Source organism: Podarcis tiliguerta, assembly GCF_965153285.1.
Source record: "Podarcis tiliguerta genome assembly, chromosome: 12".
Lineage (NCBI taxonomy): Eukaryota > Metazoa > Chordata > Lepidosauria > Squamata > Lacertidae > Podarcis > Podarcis tiliguerta.
The window spans coordinates 39,939,561-39,957,026 of record NC_139545.1 but is presented as its reverse complement, the minus strand read 5'-3'; the positions used below and the strand labels follow the sequence as shown (position 1 = coordinate 39,957,026).

General features: G+C 38.6%; 1 protein-coding gene and 1 long non-coding RNA gene across 21 annotated transcripts in view; one reads left to right on the top strand and one right to left on the bottom strand.

Annotated features, from left to right (window-relative positions):
• MPP7 (MAGUK p55 scaffold protein 7) overlaps positions 1–17,466 on the top strand; it is an 81,908-nt gene that overhangs the window by 12,461 nt on the left and 51,981 nt on the right. For all 20 annotated transcript variants that reach the window (XM_083406480.1, XM_083406468.1, XM_083406474.1 and 17 more), the window contains exon 2: positions 17,026–17,190. In XM_083406480.1, coding sequence (XP_083262606.1) covers positions 17,154–17,190 — 37 coding nt within the window. In that variant the 5' untranslated portion in view covers positions 17,026–17,153. The remainder of the gene's footprint in view (positions 1–17,025; positions 17,191–17,466) is intronic.
• Positions 267–2,705, bottom strand: LOC310661151. The gene is made up of 2 exons (XR_014503784.1): positions 2,116–2,705; positions 267–555 (listed from the first exon to the last, which is right to left on the bottom strand). It is a non-coding gene; the product is annotated as an uncharacterized lncRNA (long non-coding RNA).

Below are 17,466 nucleotides of genomic sequence, written 5' to 3'. Positions count from 1 at the left end.
CCTGACTACTTTAATTATTCTTAGGAATCTCTTCACCTATTTACTACTACTTCCCCATTCTGCCTATCCTGAAGCAGCCCTACTGTTAGCCCAAGGTACAGAATTTGCTTTGTATCCACTTCTGGCTATGCCTCCTTTCCAGGATGCCTTATCAGGAGATGTGAGCCACAAAAATTGTTGCATTCGCCTCAGTCAACATCACTTAAAATTAAGGGGCATGACTGATGGTAGTAGGGACAACAATGACACCTTACATAGCTTTACAATTAGCTTCATGCCAGATGGGCTGAAAGTATTTAGTTTTGAATCGGAGGGACAACTGAAACAAGAGACAAACACACATTTTTTCACTTAAAGTGATGGAATGGTAAGAGCACTTCGTTGCAGGCCAGTTGGCAGCTTTCCAGGAGCTGTATTCCGATCCCTGCCTTCCAGTTGTTGGTCTCTGTTCTAAGTACTTGGTCCTTCTGGCTTCTGGGAAACTCACACTTTCCCACACCTCTGCATATGTGCTCTTCTTTACAGATACTAGTAGATTGCAGTTACAAAGTACAGCTATAACCCTTGAAGATGAACAGATTAATACAGGACATGTAAATTTATGTTGCATATGTATTTTCACCTGCTAATAGATATTACATGGGTTAAGGAACTTTTACCACTAAAATTCACAAATGAGGTTAAACATATTCAGATACTTTTCTCTTATGTGGTAACAGGAATTTGCTGTGTCTGTTTGCTACTTGGAACATTTTTTGATGGAGGGTTAAAGTTTAGTAGTGTGCATACTGGGTGGTCCTATTGCTTTATTATATACATAGTCTGTTCCCTTGGACACTATCATTCATTTCATTGAAGGAAGCAGATTCTTTTGCACATCTAGAACTGCTTCATTTGTTAGCCTGGTTAGGGCAACAGGTGGGTTCTTCATGTGCCCATCATAACATCTATTGCTAAGGGGGCAGAGGGAGACTTCTCAACATTTGAAGGAACTTTGCCAGTATCCTAATTTATTCCTAGAGTGAAGTGGGAGTTTTCTGTCTATCATAAATATGCATATAGTTTGTACTTGGACACAAACTTTTTAATGTGAGTTTATACAAGTTTTCTTGTTAGCAGATTTCAGTGACTTATTCATACAATGCATGGTTTTCTTTTGCAATGTCCTTCAAAAGTAGTGTTTCAGGGCAATTTCACCAACAGGCATGTATGTTTTCTTCTCCACTCTCATCCACACTAGTCCTCCACTCACCCCTACTTCTCATCCTGCACCTGTGCACATACTTCTGCAGTTGAATTAAGAGCACTTGTAGTGCAATCCTAACTATGTTTACTCAGAAGTGAGCTCTGATGAATTCAGTGGTAGTTGCTCCCAGGCAAATGAGGTTAAGATAGCAACCTTGAGCTATAGCCTTTCCCATCTGCTTGGAAACATCTCTCCATACCCCCCAAACCACAAGTTTTTTTTAGAAATGTGGGGATGACAACACAATGCTAGTTCTTTCCCTCACTGCAGGATAAGTTGCTTGCATGCCCTATGATGCAGACATGGCCATGACTGTCCTGCCAGTCATGGAGTAACCCTCTACTTTCTTTCCAGCCATGAAATGAAAGTTGAAGGGGGAGGCAGGGATGCTTGCCATTTAGAACTCACCCACTCACCTCCTTCCCACTTCTGGATGACAATTTATATGAATAGAGGGTGTGGTGGGGAAGATAATCTAAGAATCAGAATGGAGACTGAGGAATCTGGATAATCTAGAAGTCCAGAATACTGACAGACTACACCCACCACAACATTACAGGACTGGTGGTAAACAAGTGATGGAACTAAGCACCGAGTTTTATGAAAAATAAAAATGGATTTCCCCCAAAATGAAAATTGTCTGAAAGCACTGTGAAAAAACAAGGAAAGGGGAAGAAAGATGGACCAAACTAGACAGTATGGATGCAATCAGATGGTGATAGGGTTTTTTTTGTAAATGACCATCACATACACCTTCCTTATGCATATTAGAATAATAATTTGCTGGTTCTGTTGGTGCATTAGTGTTTTTTTGCGTAAAGAACTACAGTTATTCTTTTTAAAAAGATAAGAATAATCATGTGACTTACTCTATTCCAGCAAGAGGGAATGCGCAACATTTCAAAGTCCTGGTTCTCAATACTGGCAAAGTAATTAGAAGCTGGTTTTTCCAGTTGTCTTGAATGGGAGTGCCCCTCATGTTACAAGGAAAAGTAATGACTTGCCATTATAATGTGTTGCAATAACAAAAGATAGAGTCCATATTTATGTAACTGTGTTCCAAACATTGTCCTAAAATATCAACAAGGATTCAATATATACGGTAATCTTGAAAGGACAGCTTAAGGTCATGCCAGAGTAATAAGATGTTTGAATTCAAGCAGTCTGCATGGTGTTGACTACTTAATAATAACTAAAATAATTAGTATTTACATAGTACTGCTGAGTGTTCAGAGTGATTCACATGCATTGCCTTGTAACCCTTACAACTGTATAATTATGCCTGTGGCATAATTCTGATGTCATGTCAATTCTTAATTCTTTTTTCTTTGCAAAGCTTAACAATGAATGGCTTGGTGTGGCATCGGAACTGGCAAACCATGATTTTTGTCACCCTTGACAGAGTTGAGAATGCCAAGTAAGATAGAAAACAAACACATCTAAGTATCTTTTGCTAGTTTTCCTCTCCCTGTTGGTTCCTTGAATCTGACTGCTTCCAATGCAAGATCAAGAGACCAACAATCCACCCTGTTGAAAGGCATATATTAGGACACAAAAGTAACCATGACAACAACTGAAATACAAATCTCTACCTGTAGACATTTCATCTGCTGTGTTTATCCTGTAGCCCCACTTACCTAGTTTCCAAATACATAATGTTCCATATTGAGGACAGCACATATTATGTCTCATGTATTTTGTGTGATCTAGGTATTTTCCTTGGTGGTCTTGATGCTTATTTGATAAATGCCCATCCCATTCTGGATTGCAATGTAAAATGAGTTCAGCAACTTCACATAGTTATCCTTGGGTGTGCAGCAGATTTGGGATAGCCAAGGTATCCTGGATGTCTTGGAACTTTTGCTGCTTCCTTCCAGAATTCTTGGGCCTTGAAGGACAAGAATGCTGAACCGTGGGCAGATAATAGAAACACATGTCTTTTGCCTGAGGAAAACTATACTTAGGATATTCCAGAATTTCCTGAAGGGAGCAGTTTTTAACCAGTTGCACTGCTAGGTTGCCTTTTACCAACTGTGACTGGTTCTACAGCTGCGACCACCCCTGGACTGGGAAAGTCTTGCCACAGTAGTTCATGTGTTGGTTACTTCAAGTGGATTTCTGAAAGGTGTTCCATGTGGAGCTTCCCTCACACTTGATCCGGAAGCTGCAGTTAGTGCAGAATGCTAGCTAGGATAAGATGTGTGAATTGGGGTTTGCCCCTGTACTTGATATGGTTAATGCAAACTATGATTATGTTTGACATCTGAATTGAGTTTCTGATCTAGCTCCATTCAATTTATTGACTTCTGAAACAGCATGGCTACCTTCTATTTTGGAAATTTAATTCTGTTACTGTTATATATGGGTGCTAGATAAACATACATTGACATCCACAGTATGCATAATAAAATACAATAATTATGAAAATGTAACATGCTAATGAAAAACAGGATTAATAGGTAGAGCTAACAAAAAATCAAGTGGTTTTTGTCTTTGCATCGGTATTGTTTTAGCAGTCAAGGCCACATTGCTTGAAACATTTTAATTTGTGGGAGATTTCTTCTGTTATATAGGATGCACAGTGAATTAACAGTACCACCTGTATTTGACATGTGAAACCTTGTATTATGGAGTGTTGGATTGGCCCAGTCAAATGTGATGTGTGTCTTCTGTGTTGTAGCATAGTTCAGCTTATGCTAATTTTCTCTTGAATTTGATAGTAGTTATGATCATGTTCTGTCCTCTCAGTTGCTGTAGTCAAAGAAGTGTAAGTTGAACTGGTGCACAATGAAATAACAGGCAGCTCTGTTTATTCTTAGCTGTAAAATGCCCCTTACGAGAGAGAAAAGGGTTTATGCAAGAAACAGCTACATAGTATTCTTTTGCCTTGAATTGTAAAGTTTTGATACTTTGTAAACTCTAGAAGGCTATATCATGAGGTGGAAAATTAATGAAAGCTTCAAGCTTTTCTTTCTGCTCAACAGAATTTGGGCAATAAGTATGTAGAGCCCTCATCTTACCAAGGCTTGTCATACTAAAATTCCTAAAATGTGAATGAATGTTTAGCTACCAATTTAAAAGTCAATATGATAGTATTGCAGAAGCAGAATTAAGCTTTAGCTTGCTACTGGGAGATTTATGTTTTACTAAATGCTTGTTGTTCCTTGTCTGACTGATATTTAGAACAGCATGAGGAGAATATTGTATCTCACTGATATTCTGCTTCACGTTGGGAGCTGTAGGATGGCAATGAGCATAACCATGATTGGTCTGCTTTATACAGTATGGATATGGGTTAAATGTCTTTTGCAAATTGTATAATATTTATTTTAATCCTCTCTTAAGTCTCGAACTATTTCTTCCAATTTTTGTTGGAATGAAAATCTATGTTCTGATGCTCTCATTTTAAATAGGTTATTTGTGTTCTTTCATTTGTGTGGATTTTAACAGGCTGGATAACCTGCATGGTGCCTGCATGGATAATTTGTGGGCTACCTGCATGATATTAAGCAGTCGGGAAGATACAACAATTGTTGCTTCAGTTGCTTCTTCAAGCTACTGAAGAAATCTCTAATCTAAAACGAATATTCGGAGTTACAATAGTACTGTGGCCCTGTTGTAAGGAGAATGTGTAATTTGCTTGATACTGGTTGTTACTGATCTTATGCTAATGACTATGAATTTTGAGATGGGGAAGTTATAGGAACCATTGGTTTGGCTATTAGGGACCATAATTGGAAGGACCTTGTCAGTATGCTGCACTTGGTAGTCTCTCTCCTCCCCGCTTCCCTGGTAAGGACTTCATACTGTTTCTCTAGCCAGAATACTTAGTTTTAGCTTGCTCTATGAAATGTTTTCACTTTCTGCTTGGACTCTTAAAGATAAATTATTTTACTTACTTGAAATCAGGACGCCAAGTTCCCTTTTCTGATGTTATTTCTGATTGCACTGGGAGCAGTGCAATGATAGTAAAAGGTAAAGTAAAGGTACCCCTGCCCGTACGGGCCAGTCGTGTCCGACTCTAGGGTTGTGCTCCCATCTCACTTAAGAGGCCGGGGGCCAACGCTGTCCGCAGACACTTCCGGGTCACGTGGCCAGCGTGATAAGCTGCATCTGGTGAGCCAGCGCAGCACACGGAATGCCATTTACCTTCCCGCTAGTAAGCGGTCCCTATTTATCTACTTGCACCCAGGGGTGCTTTCGAACTGCTAGGTTGGCAGGCGCTGGGACCGAGCAACGGGAGCGCACCCCGCTGCGGGGATTTGAACCACCGACCTGACGATTGGCAAGTCCTAGGCGCTGAGGTTTTACCCACAGCGCCACCCGCGTCCCTGCAATGATAGTAGAAGTAGTCTATTTAAATTGATTAAGAGCTATATGGGATTATAATAGTTCCATCCCAATCTGACCTCCATCCTACTGAAGTTGTTTAGTAATTCAACTGTTGACTGAAAAATGCTGGAATGGCTTTTTCCCCCTCCAGAGAATGGAGTGGGTGGTTTGTTTTCTCCACTGTTTTTTCAGCAAGTGTCAACTGATGATAGATCCTTGGCAGCCTAGTTTGTCTCTACTCTCAAATAGCCATCTGCACATACAGCAAAGGTTTCTGTTGTATGCAAAGAAAAATGGTTGTTCTTCCTGTATTAGTATGAGATCCTGCCTATAAAATCTTTCATCTTTCCCACTACTGCATTTGTTGCCCACCCAATTCTGATCATGGCTAGATGCACCCTGCCAGGTTACTAGGCTGTAAATCAATAGTTTACAGGAGAGGGGGGAAGAGAGTTGGCAGCTGACTACTAGATAATTGAAATGCGTTGACAAGGGCATGAAAGTTTTAAGAACATGGACATATACTCTTTTTACCCAGCTTTCAACATAAGGTATTTGTTTCTTGCCTCTGTCATTCTAACAAAAGGTCAAAATGGATGCAGTGGAACAACAAACTGAATTCTTACAGCATGATTGTAGATGGCATGTTGTACAATGAAATTTTACAACTTGTTCAGTTGTAAGTTGACATTGCTATATATTTATAAAGCATACAAAATTATTTGAGGTTTGTTGGTAGGATTTTAAGATTATCAGCTTTGGTGTTAATGACATTTGAAGGCAAGACCTCCAGATAGCAAAAAAGGAATTTAATAATGAAGATCAGCCAAGTTGTGGTAAACTCTCAGTAACTGGACTCCTGCCAAATAAAAAGCAGAGATTAGAAAGTGAATACGTTAACAGTGCATAGCCTCTTCGCTATAACCTTTAAGATGGTCCACCCACAGAGACTTACGGAATCCAAGGGACTTTGGAATGCTCTGCATGATTTCTCAGGAGCCAGAGCTGGCAATCCTCTTAAGGCCTTGCTTTCACTATGGAATGGCAATATGTGTCAGGGAGCTCCAAACTGTGAAACAGGTCTGCTGCCCCTTCTTGTGGTAGGATGTTTATGAGGGTAGTGGCTATCCAGACACTCTGGGGGAAAATAGATTGTCTGGGCTCAGACCTGGTTTTGAAACAGAATCAGCCTTTATTGCTCTGATGAATGAACACTTTCAGTAGAGAGACAGGGGAGTGTAACCCTCTCCTCTTGATCTCTTTGTAACTTTCATTGCTGTTGATCGTAGTCTCCTCCTGGAGAGTATTTGTCAGTTGGTTGCACTGTGTGTTTTTTGAGGGGGGGGGGGGCAGATTGTGTAGCAGGATGCCACAATGCTATTTAATACCTATATAGAGCTGCTTGGAGCAGTCATTAGAAGACTGGGGCATGGTGTCATCAGTATGCTAATGGCACCCATTTCTATTTCTCTGTTACAGCAGAATCAGGAAGCCTTACTGAATATGTCCTGCTCTCCTTGTGTCCTTAGTGCTATTTCCTTGTCTCCTATCTTTTAAAGCTCCTTTTTAATCAGATCTGTGAGTGCTTTGTGATACTGACACATTGCATATAAACAGTCCAAGTTTTATGTGAAGCAAAGCTGAATCCTGTGACCTGGATAAATTATGCAAACGGAAAAAAATGCATAATTTACTTTGTAAAAATTACATAATGATGCAATATTGCTCAATTTTGGGTTTGCTTATCAAGGTTAGAGGAAAAGTAGGATTGTGGGTACTAAAGCCCCATGCCCAGTCCCTAGAAATCATGTTCAACTGCCCTTTCTGACTTCAGGGAACTCATTATGTATTACACACTCTTAAGCGCTAGAGTTCTATGTGTATGCAAAACAGATTCTCAAGAACTGAATTATGTGCCCCAAACCATATTCTGTGTTCCCACATGCAGAAGCTCTTGCCTTGAGTAATTGGGTCAGTTCCCATTGAAATTTATTTCTAGTAGCAATTATTTACATTTCTGGGAAATTCTGAGCATTGACTCTAAGCCTGCTAACAATAAGTCTGCTATAATGCTTCATGTTCCCTCTGTATAACCCTGTCCTGAAATAGTTCTGTCGCTAATACTGCAAAACACTCACGGAACACTAGTAAATGCCTCCATTTACTTGTATAATGCCTTGTACTCCCTGATGCTCTTTGTTCATCAGCAATTATGGCTGAAAGGTAACCATAAAAATATTATTTGTGTTAGTCTGCACACTTAAAAAATACTATTTGGCGTAAGGGTGACTCAGTAAATATTTTGACACTGTTTCATGTTTTGATTTCAAATACAGTGGTGCCCCGCAAGATGAATGCCTCGCAAGACGGAAAACCCGCAAGACGAAAGGGTTTTCCGTTTGCAGAGGCGCTTCGCAAGACGAATTTCCCTATGGGCTTGCTTCGCAAGACGAAAAATGACGAAAATTTTTTGGGGTTTTTTTTGCTCCCAAACCCCTTATTTTGAATCGCTAAGCTGCTAAAAGCATTTTAGCAGCAAAACCGCTAATCCCCCACCCCTTAAAAAGCCGTTTTTAGCCCTTAAAATGTCAATAGCGCTAATAGCGCTACTCCGTCAATGGGCTTGCTTCGCAAGACGAAAAAACCGCAAGACGAAAAGACCCGCAGAACGGATTCTTTTCGTCTTGCGAGGCACCACTGTATAGGAAGTGCATTACTGTTATGATGGGAGGACTGCATAATTGCTTTACTTCTGGTGTACCACAGTGATTAAGAAGTGAGAGCCAGGTAGTTCTTGATTGAGAGAGCATTTTCTCCACAAACTCAGTGATGGCCTTTGACAAGCTGCTATGATCTTAGACTCAGATCCCCATCTGTAATTTGAGGATAATACGGGGCTTTTAAAAGGTTTAATGATGGTGTAATAGTAGCTCCCCCACCATGTTTAAGTATTTGGGGAATAGACTACTGGATTATGCATCCCAATTCTATTTTAATCCTTATTCGTGATTCATTGTCATGTGTCCTGATATATTATTACCCAGTGTATCTGAAGCAGTGTGAATGCTAAAAGTCTAGCTGTTTTACACCATATTGAAGAGAATGTTGCTCTGGTTGCTCTTGTCTTCACTTGTTTCCAAGTGAGAAAAGGGTTATGGTGTAGTGCTACCTAATGTTGTTCATTAAGGCTAGTTTATACCTGATTTATGCTCTGAGTGCCTATGAATCATTTCTGAACGATCCTGTCTTGTCACAGCAAATTGAGGCTACTGTGCAGCTCCAGCACGACAGTACTACATAGTCTGATTGGAACATTTCCTCTTAAGCAATCCCCAGTTTTTACCTGGGATATTTGTTGGATATTTGAGTCCTGTTCATGGAAATATGTTCAGCTGCAGCGAGAGACTGGTTGTGTGTAAAGGATGGAGTGCAGGAGAAAGCTACCTGACCCACTCCAGGTGAGAAACAGGGAAGCATTTGCAACAGCTCAGGTAAGAGGTGAGGTGGTTTCTAGCTGGGATGGTTGTATCTCTTTATCACTGTGATTAGAGGTGGATTAAGGAATGCATATGTCTGGGCCAGGGGGTTAGGGATGCCATTCCTGTGATGGTAGATAGGGGGAGGTATGGAGTTGGATGAAGGTATATGGGTGGAGGACTACTTGCCCTTGCCCTTCTGCTGCACCCTCAGTATCTCAGAATCTGGAGATGCCAACCAGTCAACTCTCTGGGCTTGTGGCTTTGCTGCTAAATGCCAGGTCTCTTCAGAATAAAACACCTATATCATCCTATCATCCATGATTTGATTGTGAATAAGGAGATTGATTTGGCAGGTTGCTTACGACGATACCATCCTGAACACCCTGAGCACTCTGCATGGAGCTGCCCTTGAAGGGCTTGGAAACTTCAATGGGTTCAAAATGCATTGGCCAGATTACTGGCCTGGTTCACTTGATAATTTAAATAGCCCCTGTTCTATTGGCTGCCTGTGTGTTTCAGAACCCCCCCCTATTTCTGTGACTAATGTGTTTTCAATACTGCAGTCAGCCTGACTTTCACCAGACTAGGAGGCATTAAAGTGAGGAAGGCGTCAGTCTAATGAAGTGGCTGTCTGAAGAGGCTCAACTAGTGCACACATTAATGCCCTTTTGATGTCAGGGAAAACCTCCTTAAAAACTCTTTCTGGCCTTTAATCTTCTAATTTTTAAAGAGTCTTTTAATATCTTATATTATTTTAGTACTGTCTCTGCTGCTGCCACTAGTCGGTTGGTTGGTTCACTCTTCAATGTGATTTAAGCATATTATAAAATTTGAGTTGTGATTACCATTGTTTGGCTTTTAGTGTCAGTCTGTCAGATTTATGTATTAGACAGTTTTTTGTGTGAATTTATGTTAATGTTAATTGCAATAATATTATTGTATCTTGAAGTTATTGCTTAACTTGCATTGCTAGAGAACTTAGAAGCTAATAAATGGGCAAATCCTTATCTTGTGCTAGACATCCTGTTTTTAAGTGTCTGACTGTCTTGTGCAGGGTGGGAAAGTATGCCATTGCTGGAATTTGATTCCTTCATATTTTTCCTACACAACGATCTTTTAAATTGACCTCCCTGAGTGCTCTTTATTGGGGTCCTTGTCTCTGACTTGGACACCAAATTTCTTTGTCCATAAGCCATTTAGAATGTTAGCGGCTCTGAGATTGCCACCTTGGAATCTGGAGATTTATCTGTATAAGAGTTTTAGATGATCATGCCATTATTGAACAGTTTCCCCCAGTATGGGTTTCATCATTCCCCACAAATTTGCTTAGTACATTACCTTGAAATCTTGGACACTCCTTTGATACTGGCTTTCATTTGTGTAATCTTCATGACAAGCTGCCTTAAAGTCTACTGCAATATTTGGGGACCAGCTGTTCCAATGTTTTTCATCTTCCCACTATGCTAGGACTTAAATATTTGGCTGAGGTAACCAGTCAACTTGCTACAGGCACAGTGGATCATGGTGCCAGTCAGATGTCACCTGTGATTGTGAGGACTTGCTATCGGAGACAGGCTTTAGAGAAATACAGCTTTATGTGCGAATGTGTTTAGGGAATTATGCTTCGCACAGAGTGTGGGCCCCCTCTTCTGGCCAAAAGAAACTACTGCTAAAATAGACCACTAGGGCATGACATTTACATTTCTCTCTACAGTACTTCAGTTCTTTGATATTTTTAACAGTATGTGTATTATCCTGTTTTCCATATTCAGTCTAGAGCATGGAGGTGAGCTGATGGCCCAATGAAAACAACTCAAATAAATGCTCATCTAAATTCAATTAGCCTTTGCAGTGTTGTTATCAAGTATCCAGGCTCTGGAGTTTAGGAACACTACTGAGCTCATTTTAATGCAGGTTATCAACATGTGTGTATGGGGTATGTGTGTTGTGAGATCCTAGTGACTAAACCCTTTAAAGTGGTATATCTACACAGATTATATATTGAATCTCCATTGAGAAACAAGAAATTACACTGCTTATAGCTTATAGCGGATAAGAAAATTTCTGTGTATAATTATTTGTTTTCTTTATTCAGAAGCAAAATATAATGTATATATAGGGCTGGGAATGTCTGTTGCCAGAAATCCCAGAGATGGGATCCCAAACAATGTAAGCAATACCAAGATAGAGGGACCCTTGAACTCTTTCAGTAAACGGTGTTTAGTGCTTTTGTGGTTCAGGAATGTGGGGCTCTCCCCCATTCCTATTGTCTGCTTAGAATATGATGGTGGCAAGAAAAAAAGTCCCATTCATACAAAATCAGTCTAGAAGAAAATGTAAAGCTACTGGAATTTCTGCTTCAGGTGACCAGAGTCAAATTTTAAATATTTATTAATAACAGTAGGAGTTACAAGTGTAAGCCAAATTTAAGCAACATTTTCTTTTTAAAGAAAGCTTATATGCTTTATTTTAAAAAAGTCTACTAAATGGGGAGCGGGAGGTTGCATGCTTGGATTGCTCCCCTCACCCTCATAGTACTATTTTCTCTTATGAAATGTATACTGTGACTATACAGGATATGCAGGAGCTCCAAGTTAATGTTTGCATTTCCTGGCTTTTTGTTATTTCAGCAAAATGAACAATGCTGTATTGAAACCATTATGGACTTAGAAAAATTATTGTGCTGAATTAGATTTTCCTATTTTAGTAGGAAACTATATTATAAAAATTTTATGCTCTCAAATAGAAAAGGAGCAGAACTAAACACAAATGGAGCTCTTTGCCTTTCCATGAGTGTTTAAGCTCCCAGAACGGAATTGGGTCAGTAGCTTTGTGACCATGCTTAATACTTTTGGCTCTGAACCTGTAGACGTAAGGAAATATTCTGTTTCTGCATGAACAGGATGCTATTCACCACTTCTCTTGTTGAATTAATTCATGAAAAAGGTTTCAGCTTCAAATGAGCACTCTTGCTAAATTGTTAGACCTCATATAATTTTGCTTTCATATCAATTTAAAAGCATTCAAAGTGCTCTCTGTGAAACACCGTATATAGATATAACATTTGAAATAACTGAATTTAAATCAATTTTCTGTTTCATTCCCTCAAAATAACCCCCCCCTCAGAAAATGTATAAATTTAACAACGTAATTTAACAACGTAAATTTTAAATGTCCAGTGGTGGAATTTAAATACTTAGGTCTCTGGGATTGTGTTAACAGACTCTGTTAATCTCTCCGGTAGTACATAGAGTAAATTGTAAAATATGCATTGTGCCAAACTGTCCTCGCTTAAAACATATTGGAATTTGGAGGGTTCAAGTGAAATAGGGGCAGTGTGAGTTTTCCAGAAGTTTTTCCTATGAAGCCCTAGACTTGAGGTTGATCTTATTTAGCATGTTTAGCTTACTTGTTTTTAGTAAAACAAAACTAAATACCTTGGCAAGCTTGCCTAATATTTATTTGTAACTGGCACACATTCATTCTTAATGAACTTACAAAACAGAAAAATTTCCACCCCATGTCATTTACTGAAGGGGAAGAAAAGTGTGAAAACAAACATTTTAGAACTTGATTTCTGTTTTCACCACTTAGTAAAACATTAAGTGTTGCAGTTTTAAGTAGATGTTTGCTTTAGGCTTTTATCTTTGATTTGGGATTTTAGACTTTCTCAAATAGAAGTAAGAATCATGTTTTGTAGCTTTGTTAAGGTGAGGTAAATATTGTGTGTCTGTCTTGGAAGTTGGATCCGCAAAGGTCAAACTATCAATTTTCTGATATGGAAATATAAAAGAATAAATTCCATCCTAATAAATAATTGTGACAATGGGAAATTATAATAAATGGCTTTTCCAGCTTTGTTTCCCAGGTGCAGTTCAAGTACAGATTTATATATTTTAGAAGTGGGGAACAGTTTGAATACCATAAGCGGGACTTGTTGATTTTTGCTGCATCAAAATCTAGGTGCCCCAGATGACACAGTTTTGGCTCAGTTGAAAGACCCATCTAGTTCGGCATACTATTCTCATAGTAGCCAACCAGATTCCTGTTGGAAGCCCTTAAGCAGGATGTGAGTGCACTAATATTCTCCTGTTTGTGATCCATAGCAATTGATGTTTCAGAGGCATAGTGTCTGTGGTACTGGAGGTAGTTCACAACAGTTGACAGGAAGAACTGAGAACAATTATCTTTTTCCTGCTTGTTTGTAACATATAAATCAGCTGTTGTCTTCAAGCACAGATGTGTTCTGGAGCAGATTTTATATTTAATACCAATTTAAAATTAGAGGAAAAGCTGACAAAAACTGTTCATGTTTACTGATGTGTGTAAAATTTCCACATTTCCCAAAGTTGTTCTGTACTTAGAGCAAACTACCGTACTTTTCTGTGTATAAGACTATTTTTTTCTCTCAAAATCATGTTCAAAATTAGGGGTCGTCTTATACATGTGTAGCGCATTGTGGGGACATGGGATTGGTTGCTGCCACGAGTTGGAGATTGTTATTGGTGGCTGCGGCAAGGGCTGGTGTTGATTGGCTGTCTCTGTGGCAATTGGGCAGGCGCTGTGCACCTTTTTTTCAGTGATGGGACAGAGGATAGGTTGCTTTGGCTATGCGCACAAGCGGCATTGTCGGTCTGGTGGGTGAGCGATTTTTTGCATTCCCCCTAAGAAAAGCTCAACAACTCTGCCCCCCAAAAGCTCAACAATTCTGGGCATTCCTCCCCCTCAAAAAAATCTCAACAACTTTGGGGAATCTCCACCCTCCTTTTCTTAATTTTGAGTTCCCCAAAATAGGGGGCATGTTATACACAGAAAAGTGTGGTGATTCTGAAATGTCCTATAACGTACTAGAGTTACAAAATACAGCAGGGGAAAACAAGATGAGTCACTTTCAAACTTGCCCTAAAAAGTCTTTTGTGATTGACAAGAAAAGACTTGCTGTTGTGTAGGAAAGCAGTATAAACTTCTCAAAGAGGTGTAATTTTGCACTGAAATAATTCAGTGCTGTGATTACTTTTGTGGTCCTGTATGTGCTGTGTGAAACAGCTTGCATGACTGAAGTAAATAAATATCCTGTTCATATTCTAAAATTTCACTAATGTTCCCAAAACGATAGTAGCATAGTTGATAGAAGGTCTGAACATTAGGTTCTGAAGTCAAATTTCAGCTTAGCTGTGATTAGTCTCTCATTGGTGATATGGGGATAATGTTGACATACGTATTGCTAGAGCTGTTGCAAGGATTTCTGAGAAGACATATGAAATACCTGTGTGAAAAATATGTAGGAAGTGTGCTATATACATTGTAATATAGAAGCTCATGTGTTGTAGCAAGAGCAGCTGTTGTTTATTGTAGAGGAATAATTGTACTTGGCATATTATAGATTGGCTTCTTTAAGGTACATTGTCACTTTCAGATGTTGCCTTTTCTTAAGCTACCAAACATGTGTTTTATTTTTTGAAGAAGGGAATGAAGGGTCCTTATTGTGTCATTAGATATTGTGAATCAAAGCCACTGCACCATTCTACATAACCACTAGATGTCACAAGTATTACAGGAGCCTGAGAGGTTACTAAGGGCCTGGTGGAAATTCAACATGTCACTGAACTTCACATATTTCACTGTTTCCACATGGTAGTTGCCAGAAGAATCTGATACAGTGTGATATAGAAGCAAGGTACAACTGGAATAATGAAATTTCAAAAAATGAGCCTTTTTAAAGGGCTGGTTCTAACAGTCCTATTGGGCATTGTAAATGCCTCAGGTGCACTTGATACTCCTTTTACGTTCCTGGCTTTTGCTTGTGTTTTTATGGAAAGATGGATTGAACTTCAATTTAAGAATATTCGGTAATCCCTCTCAGGACATACTATAACAGCTGGTATTTCTGTGTTGCAGCAAATCGATTCCATGCAGCAGACAGCAGTACTTATAGCTGAATTCTGACACAAAATTACAAAGCATTTTGAAACAAATTTAGCCAAAGCAAACATCACTGAAAAAATGTAACTTAATTTACAAGTTTTGGAGAAAAGAATCTTGTTTCATTCCAACAAAATATTAAGCTTTTAACTGGTAAAGATTTCACCAGGTCATTTATTTTCACTAATATATACATAGAGAATCTGAGGGGAATAACTTCATACCACACAACCCTTTAGAATAAGGGTTTTTGAAAGTTAATATCAAGGAATTTAACCACAATAAAGAAAAAATGAGGAATGGCATCCTCACTGGTTAATATTAAGTGTTTTCTATATTTATTAAGGCTTTGGTCTTTAAACTTAAGTATCTGCAATCACAATTAGTATTTTACAACCTAGGTGTTTATTAATATAGATAATGCACTTTTGCTGTGGAATAAAAGGTTCAAGGAATATACCTAAAAAACTAGTGGATGAACAAATAAAGAATATTTTTTAAAGACCTGGTTGGCTTCAATAACTAGTTTGATTCTGCGATAGCTTTGTGACTCTCTAGGTTCAGATCTTAGAATTTTATTTTCCAGCTTTGACTTGTGCATGTTACACTTGCACCAAGACAAACTGAATTGATGCTTTGCAAAACTTGTACAGTGTGTCCTTGGCCTGGCATCAAGTGCCTTCAAAAAAATAAAAATCTGTGTGTAGATATTCTGCCTTCTTCTGTTTTAAGACTGAGTAAATAGAGTTGTGCCAGAACACAATAACCGCAATGCAGTGCAGAGTTATATAGGTCCATAGATTTATCCCCAAACAGCCCATTTATCTATTGCATATTAATAATCAAACTCTCTACAAAAATATGCTATGAAACATTTGAACTTCTGTCTTGGATATAACCCAGTTTTCTGTCAAACAATTTTGTAGGCTGTCAAACAAGCCTGTTAAAAAGCTGAAGTTAATTATGTGAAAACAAACAAATAAATGGTGCTTTAGAATCAGCTTCAAATGAAGTTATTTCTTGCCAGCAGTAAATGATGGGTTTTAATTATAGTTCTTTGATTATTTTTCAGTAATCTTTTAGCATGTGATCATTTGTATATTACAACATGTTTGCCTCTAGTTCCATTAACAGGAATGACAAAAATGACCTGATTAAAAACTTAAACTAAATGTTGTAGTTATCGTAAGCTATTATAGTGGACACAAAATTACATTTGAATATATCCATGGAAAAAGCTAAAGTCACTCTACGCTTATTACATTTTTTAGAAGTTAAAATTAACTCTCTTTCCTCCATCCTCTCCACTTGAGGACACTACTTGTTATGCCAGTCTTAATGCAGGGTGTGTTAATAATTGTGGCTTAATATTCAACATGATAATCCTACAGAGAAGTGGTCATTCAGCATGTGGTAGAAGCACACAATAATCCTAATAACAAAAATTTCATTAAGTTAAAATTTTACAATTTCATATCTGCATTTCTGGAGTGAGTACTGTCACCAAATACATTGGAATGGTTGAGAGATCCATACCATAGGGATGACTGTTAGGATGGTTATAAATATTTGTATTAGTGGAAAATACTCAAACTGTAAAAGAAACAAAACAAAAACAACCCCACGAAAACATTTCTAATTGGCAAATGCTCAGTCTCCAGGTTTCTTTCGGAAATGGGTTTTTAGACATATTTTTCTTTAAACAGACTATATTGGAAGTTGTTTTTGAAATGATGTGGAATTCGAAAAGCAGTTTTGTATGCAGGGGGTGAGGATGTCAGTTGCTCATTGTAAAATAAATAAATAATCTGCCAGGTTAGCACAAGTCCCTTACATCAACCCAAGCAACTGTTTGGTTTGTGGCTGTAACGTACACATAGATTAGATTAAAGGAAACCCCATCTGGATAGTACATATTATTTTTAAGATCCTAAAATAACATTGTATGAAGAAATAGTTTTCAAGTTGGTAAACTAGGTTAGATATACGTTGGCAGATTACAGCAATTTATAATTCTAATGATTATTATGTTTCTGTTCTTTCCAGGATTGCTTTGAAATTGCCTCAGTCTCATAGAAAACTCAGCTGCATGTAATTGAACTGAAACTTTCTACCTCCTTCTGGCTCCAGCGCTGTTCTAGTGTGTGTCCTTGTTGCAGCTCACAGACTAAACCATGCCAGCTTTATCAACTGGATCTGGAGGTGACACAGGTAGATAAGCTCTGGGGTTGCTAATTTTCTGCAGTTTGTTAGATTTTACATTATGTATAGATAGGGATATATTGTCCTGCTCCATCTACAGCGGCACATAAAAAATCGTGTGTGACTTGTACAGGCATCCCACCACTTGCATGTTTGCGCATGACTGCACATGCACAGTGCTTTCCCACACGTCCTGCTTCCTGGTGGCCCCAGAGATTCAGTTCTACTTGTGGATATTTTTGGATACAGTATTTTTGGTATGGATTAAAGAGAGAGCAGCAGAGA